The sequence below is a fragment of the Sprattus sprattus genome (assembly GCF_963457725.1).
Source record: "Sprattus sprattus genome assembly, chromosome: 4".
Taxonomy (NCBI): domain Eukaryota; kingdom Metazoa; phylum Chordata; class Actinopteri; order Clupeiformes; family Clupeidae; genus Sprattus; species Sprattus sprattus.
In genome coordinates, this window is record NC_137923.1 from 3912328 (window position 1) to 3919966 (window position 7639).

Here is a 7639-nt window from a genome sequence, read left to right on the forward strand (position 1 = left end):
ACACATTCATAATAATAATAATAATACATTAAGGGCCCAATAAGCCAACTTCCTCTCATGTTTTTCTTCCCCCTCACCCCCACCCCCCCCCCCCGCTACTCTAAGCCCCTCTCACCAAAAGCAGAAGCGGCGGCAGCAGCAGCACTCTTTCTGCTGTGCCAAGCTCTTAATCTGTCGCTCAGACCATTTTCCTCTCCTATGCTCTCCTCCCCTCCCTCTCCTCCTTCTCGCCAGCGCTCCTCCTCAGCTCCCTGTGGGGGGGGGGGCCCATGCTGAGGCTTTGCCCTCAGGAGACGCTGGTGGGCTGTGCTATACGTAACACTTTGACTGGTTGTTTCACAGCAGCCGCCAATAACTCAGTGGCAGGGGGGTCGCAGGAACTTGTCCAGCCCAACAATCTGGCGATAAGTTGGTGTAAGTATTTTAACCCCCCCCACCCCACCCCACCCCACTCCCGAATAACCCCTGAATAACCCCCCCACCCCCCTCTCAAACTCTGACTGGGCTAGCTCATGAGGCCTTAAGACCACACAACACACACACACACACACACACACACACACACACACGCACACACACACGCACACACACACGCACACACGCACACGCACACACACACACACACACACGCACACACACACACACACACGCACACACACACACGCACACACACACACGCACGCACGCACACGCACACAGGTTCATGTCTGTTCTAACCACAATCCCAGCCTGGTAGTGGCTCACTAATACAGTACAGCAGAGTGTCTTTGTGTCCATTCCTGAGGTATTCCTATAGACCACACCTATGTGAAGTGTGTTATTACCATGAAGCACAGTAAAGACATTTGACAAGTGCTTAGTCGCCACTGCAAGTTATCTCAATAGACATCTAGGCAGTAGACTTGCTCCTGCTCCTCTTGTTGTTAGAGGTGTGGGCTCAGGTTGTGCAGACTGGGCCAAGCCAGGGTCTACTGCCGGACTGCACCCCTGGAGGTCTGCCGGGAATGTACACCTTGCACACCTCTCTCTGATGCGCTGTGGAGTAATACAGGCGTGTTCTCTCTCCCCCCCCCCCCCCCCTGCAGCCGCAAACAACATCCCAGCTCTTAATAGGGACAAGGACAACACCAACGTCAACGCCGACGTGCAGAAGCTCCAGCAGCAGTTGCAGGACATCAAAGAGCAGGTGAGGGTGAGGACCGATACGATGGAGAGACAGGGATGTTCGTAAGAGGACAGTGCCAACTGCTTAGACACAGAGAGTTTTTAACACCATGAATGTCATTCTTCATTACCCTCACTAGTGTTGTATACTCTGTTGCGCTAGTAGGGATTAGCCATAGCACATAGCCTAGCTTACCATAGCACATGGTATAGCTAGACTCAGAAAAACGGTTTACGAGTTACTGGAAAGCTGCTTATAGTTCCTACAGATTCAGCTGTATGGCCATCTAAGTGCACTGTGTCTTTGTTTTCCACACAGACCATGTGTCCGGTGTGTCTGGACCGGCTGAAGAACATGATCTTCATGTGCGGCCATGGCACCTGCCAGCTGTGCGGAGACCGCATGAGCGAGTGTCCCATCTGTCGCAAGGGCATCGAGCGCCGCATACTGCTCTATTAGAGCCCCAGGCTTTGTTTTCGGGCCTCCTCAACTTCACCGCTCCTCAACCAGCCAGCCAGCCAGCCAGCCACTTCTTTTCATGAACACAGCGCTCCTGTGTCTGCAAGACTCTCCACGTCTCTCGCTAAGCTGTCAGTCATCAGTGTTAAGGTGTCGACTTGTCCTGCAAAGCAATCCTGGTTTGTCTACTTCGGCAAAAAAAAAAAAAAAAATTGTAAATAAATGCCTCATCCTTGTCTGTGTATCTCAGCTGAACGCTTGTCTTCAGCAACCCCTCTTTCCACTTGTACACAGAAAAGACAGCATTAAAGGTTCTCAGGTGGCCCCTGCTGCCCCCAAACGTCTGCTGATCTCTGTCACCCACGCTTGGTCACCATGGATACCCCATGGATTGTTGAGACTGTAAACACCAAGTGGTTGTGTACAGAAAGGGGTTCCACTGAGTCCTTCCCAGTGTGTTCCTCTGACCTCAGACTTCTAAATGTCACTGCATATGTGAGCATGCAGCCCCCCCCCCCCCCCAAATCCCCTTCCGCCCCCACTATCGCTACAAAGCTCTGTGTTCGCCTCCTGCTACCTGTTCTTTTCTTCAATAATGTAATCTGATGCAAGCCTAGCTGTAGTCGATGCTGCCCCTTTGTGGATCTCCCAACTTTCGGGGTCCGTATAGCAGAACTCTGGCTCCACACGCGCAGCATACAGTCATGCCAGTTGCTTATTTGTTGTAAACCGCCTAAGGCCTTTCGGAGGCCATTTGAGCCCGCTAGTGTTCTCCTAGTCGCATTTCAACGTTTTTGAACCCTTCCTGAATGGACGGGCTCTGAGTACACAGTCCATCAGGCTGCTTGAAACCCTCAAAGTCGAGGCAAACCGGTCCTGCCGTGATCACGATAGGCGGTGCAAGCTCACCCACATGCTCTGTGGAGGTGAATGGAGGCTACAGTGGGCCCCAACACTTCTCACATGTAGTATTGGACCCAGCGAATGACCCACGAGCCTCGAGTATTACTGTAACATCACATCACCCCCGCCACTGATGGAAATTGTGCTGTTACACGTGTTTTCATGGTTGTCTAAGGCTTGTAACTGGAGTGTTTTGGTAAGGCATGTATTCTCACCCCCTGCCATCACGTTACAAGTTTAGGGACAATTTTTGATTTGTTATTTTTGCTAATGACCATAGAGGATTCTGTGCCATTGCTTCCAAAAAGAACACTACGACATCCTTAGGGATAGGGTGCTGTTTACCTGTTTTTAAAAATACCATTTTATTTTATTGTATCATGAAAGAAAAAAACGATAAAATGAGCTAGAGAGTACAATCTAATATAAAGCCAAGACTTCAAAGCCTCTACTTTAGTAGTGTTAGAATAAATTATTTTATACTGTTACCAAGATATAGAATGAGGGATGTGTCAGATTGTCTAAAGGGGTAGCATTTTATCTCTCCAAAGCGGTCAGCCTCAATGGGAAAAAAAGAAAAATTATGAAAGGAAAAAAAAGATGGAAATTTGATTGACATCAAACTTTTGTTTGTTTTTTTTTTAGTTCTGTAGTATTTTCTAGACTATATTCAGCCTAATACAAGTAAAACCGAACTAATTACAGTCTCCAGTCACATGTCCTGTTTTTCAAGAGGATGCCAGTGAGTTGGCTTGAGTGCGTGCAGGTGTTTGGTCAGTCCAGTGTCTGAGGGCAGGGTTGTAGAGCTGGCTGCCTCTTGCAACTCAGAAGGTCTTGGTGATGCATTTCGTCACCATCTAGCCTGCCAGTGCAAAGGTCCTTTTTGGGGGAAAAAAAGATTTATGAAAAAGTAGCTTCATATTTTGCCTTTTTAACCAATTTTTTATCATTTTTTCAACTATCATATTGACATTTGAAGCTAGATGCACTAACGTACTTTAATGGTAGTATTGTACCGTGTTACAGTAAAGGCCTATTTTATACCTTATTTCTGTTTGTAACACTCTCCTGGTTTCAAAAATTTCACTACTCTCTTATTTGGCATGAATGTTTTTGTTGTATGCGGTTTAGCCTGTATCATTAAAATGCCGTCACTCTGTATTGTTAAGTGCTTTTAAATGAAAATAAATGCATCGCTGAATAAAGGTCTAAAGGAACGTTTTGTGTCAGTAGTTATTCTTTTTAACAACCGCCATGGTCATGAGGGTACTGCTGCAATGATGGCTTAGTGCTGCCATGTCCTTCCCGATACTGTCCCTCTCTCCACTTACCATCCCTCACTCATACACACGCACACACACACACACACACACACAGCTTGAGGTGGGTTCATGTTTAGAGACGTCAACCAGTTGAGGATGTGTGTCCTATTCAGGCAAGCAAATAAAAACTGCCAACGCAAGCGCTCCTGACAGTAAGTAGTGTAGAGCCCCATCTGTCCAGATGGGGGCCCCATTATCCCTAATGATGTGGATGCATTCTCCCGGAACAGCAGCCGTGACAGCCACCCGCATCTGATGCATGTTCCCAGCCTTGAGAGGATCCAAGTAGAAAGCATTCCGATCAGACTCGGCCGAGTCCTCATTCATAATCTTAAAGGCTCTTAGCTTCACTCGTATGAGCCAATCCCCCCCCCTCTCGCTGGCTCGTACTCCACCGTGTTTACAATAGCCTGTGCAAAGAGCCCCCGCTCCGTTTCTCCCGCTACGCTTTCAATGTGCTGGAATGAGATTTGCTGAACAGGCGCCGAACGTAACATTATCTCACTGTTGTCAGTTCAAGTCGGCGCTCGGCAGATATTAAGGCCCGAGGTGATACTGTATCGCTCGGTTCGTTTCTGGTTCAACGCTGTAAATGAACGCACTGTTAAGCTCAAGGCTGAGTGGCCCTTGAGGGATGACGTAGAATCAATCAAATTCCCAGACTGTTTTATGATTCTTCAGAAATCTCTTCACTTAATTCAGCCTTTAGTGCAGTCCCAATGAGTGGTGGCTGTTGGGGGGCGGGGGTACTTTAAAGAAAATGGGAAGACTTAAGTTCTGCATTGGCACTTTCCTCAGAACAAAAAAAAAACAAGAAATAGCAGCCCGTGTCCTGCAACTATTACCGATCAAGCTGTTACTCTTCCTTGTGTTTTGTACCGTGATTTCCTATGGGTTACCAGGCAAACTTTATGTAGATTACCTAGCTTTATGCATCCTTTGGCTTCTTAACAGTTAAACCCATGCATGTGTCTGATAGTGCCCCTGTTCAGAAAAGAAAAAATCCCAGCAGAAGCTCTTTGTTATCTCCTCAGCAGATAGGTCCAGTTGGCCAGCCTGATTCCTGCCCACCAGAGTGCAGACAGACAATCAAGTGTCATTCATGGCTCGAGCCGTGTGTGTGTGTGTGTTAGACAGATTGACTTGGGATTTGTGGTATGTTATGGCTCCAGTTGTTATCAGGTCACTGGCAGTGCTCCCTGCTGGGTGAGACAGGCAGGCCTAATGCAGTTCTGCTGCTTCAGTCAGGAAGGCTTCTATGCTTTCACAACCCCCCCCCCCCCCCCCCCCCCCCCCCTCCTCCTCCTCCTCCTCCTCCTCCTCCAGGTTCCTTTGTTAATCCTGACAGAGACTCCACTATCAAGACTGTGACATCCTAGAGCAGGCCAAGGAAATAACAAGTAGAGAGATGACCTAAGATGATTTAAAGGCTGAATTGTAAGTGTTCAAAGCCACCACGAGGTGGCGATGGTCCCCATCAAACATCTCTTCTATTCCACCCCTTTTCAATTTGTGAGGTCTTGTGCACATGAAGACTGCACCAGTGTTTTGTCGTGTGTGTGTGAGTGATATTCTCAGATTTATCGTTCAAATCACTTTCCTGGCTTAAGTGAATTGCAGTGATGTGGAAGTCGAAAGACGGTTTAAACTTCCAACCAGTTGAGGCGTAGTAGTTTCAGGTCAGCGATCCGTCATTGAAGGTCCCCACAAAATGAACAATGCATTTTATGAACAATGCCATCCTTCAATGTGTTAAGATTGTGGACTCCAGTCTGACGAGTCAGGTAAGACGAGGAGTTGCCCTGTTGGAGGTATTGATCCACACGTAGTCTGAAGGTCCTTCAGGCACGTCAGTGAGCCCCAGCGCTGAGGTGGGATGTTTACTGCTCGGCTGTTTATTACAGGCCCGGGCAAAGGCCGCCGCGTCTGGACCGGCACTCCTTGGCGCGCTCAAGGACCAGCGGCCCCTGGAGTTCAGCCCTAGGAGCGTGGCCCCACCCTCACAGTTAAGCAATAAAGTGGTTATATTCCCTGTGTGTGTGTGTGTGTGTGTGTGTGTGTGTGTGTGTGTGTGTGTGTGTGTGTGTATCCTGTGGTCCTCTCTCCCTGCTGGTGCCCTAGGTCCTGACACATCAATTACTTTATTGATATCGATCGGGCCAAAGTGTCTGCCTCCACCTCTCTTCCAGGTGGGAAAAAGAAACAAAACAGTTGACTCACTCACTCACTCTCTCTCTCTTTCCCTCTCTTTCTTTCTTTCTCTCTCTCTCTCTCTCTCTCTCTCCCACTCTCTCTCTGTCCTTCTCTTTCTCTCTTTCATTATGGGCATGTACATGGGTACGTGTGTACATGGGAAGGGGGCTCTAGTACTCAAAAGGCACAATACGCCACCCGCCGTAAAGGGAAACTACGTTGTACTGCACATGTACTGCGGTCACGTTTTCAACAGGATTCCTCTAACCAGCACTTTACTGTTGGGCACTGAAAGCTACAGGCTCTGAGCTTTCCTGCTCTAAGTAGTTCTATCTCAGAATGTGCCATAGAAAAGCAAGCTCACATTGTAGCATAGTGATGTGGAGTGATGCGTCAAGAGTCAAAGATTGCGTTCTACCCTTCACTGTGGCTTTGAACAAGCATGGCCGAGCGCCACAATAGACATGAAAGTATCTCATGTCTATTAAACAGGGATAGATGTGTACATCACCCTCTGTAGGACAAGTGGGGGTATAACACCATACACAATACACTTCACACATCATTCACTCCTTCCTTGACTGCTGAGGGAGCTGGTTTTCAACATACCATGAGTAACGCCAGTATTAATTTCCTATCTGCCCCAAGTAGCCCAATAAGGTTGTAAAATGTCTTGTGTGAAGAGAAATGCTTTTGACATTGGACTCATGGCATAGAACTCAAAACGCTGTATGGTGTACTGTCCCTGATATCATTGGAACCACTTTGACAAAAGCACTTCTGAAGCAGTCTTACTAAAGCATTTCCTACCAGCCATTAGAACACTCAAATGATTACATACTAATTGGCCTGGTTTGTGTTATTTCCATGCTGATTCCAACTGATTATTTTACTCAAAAGTCAGTCTTTTCTATTTTCCCAGGCTCTGCTGTGGGGACTGATTTCTGAAGGTGACAGCCTCATTTGTTATTGGCAGTGAATCAAGAACAGTTTCAGTCCTGGGCAGACAAACACGGGTCCAGTCATTAGTGTCAATGTACACAACAGGAGATTAAACAAGCACTTAATAAGGAACCAGTCTCATACATCGATGGCCAAATATAGGTCAGGCAACAGCAATACGACTGCACACAGCCATGCAGGGTTCAAGGATTGTATTGTTGCTGAGATGTTGCTGTTTCGTTGCCTTTTTTGATAAAACTTGTCTCTGATTCTTTGCACCAAGTGTGGTGTCAATATGCAAATCAATGATCACTGCCAGGTAACATCGTCTGGTGATGGCTGCATCCCCATTAGCTTTTTTTTAAATGTCCAGTTTTGTTTATTGTCATTATGGTGGAAGTTATTGTGCCACCAAGAAGTTGACAGACTTGACACTTATAGCCACTTAAAGGTAAAGGCTTTTGTCATGGAAAAAAAAGGATAACATATTTAAATAATACTTATTATCAAAATGGTTACAGTTGTTATGTACTCTTCATGTGTCATCTTACCATTGTGATATTTAGTTTAAGTTTTTTTTTTCCCCTTCATTTGTTGACCATTTAGTAGGCTCTGACATGCTTTAGAAAGCACTGACATGGAGAAACAAAGTGTG

General features: G+C 46.8%; 1 protein-coding gene across 3 annotated transcripts in view; it reads left to right on the forward strand.

Annotated features, from left to right (window-relative positions):
• mib1 (MIB E3 ubiquitin protein ligase 1) overlaps positions 1-3744 on the forward strand; it is a 65154-nt gene extending 61410 nt beyond the window's left edge. For 2 of the 3 annotated variants that reach the window (XM_080837139.1, XM_080837141.1), the window contains 3 exons: positions 343-414; positions 1086-1186; positions 1484-3744. In XM_080837139.1, the coding sequence (XP_080693265.1) occupies positions 343-414; positions 1086-1186; positions 1484-1624 (314 nt within the window). In that variant the 3' untranslated portion in view covers positions 1625-3744. The remainder of the gene's footprint in view (positions 1-342; positions 415-1085; positions 1187-1483) is intronic. The other variant, XM_080837140.1, reaches the window with a different exon arrangement.
• The last annotated feature ends 3895 nt before the right edge of the window (positions 3745-7639 follow it).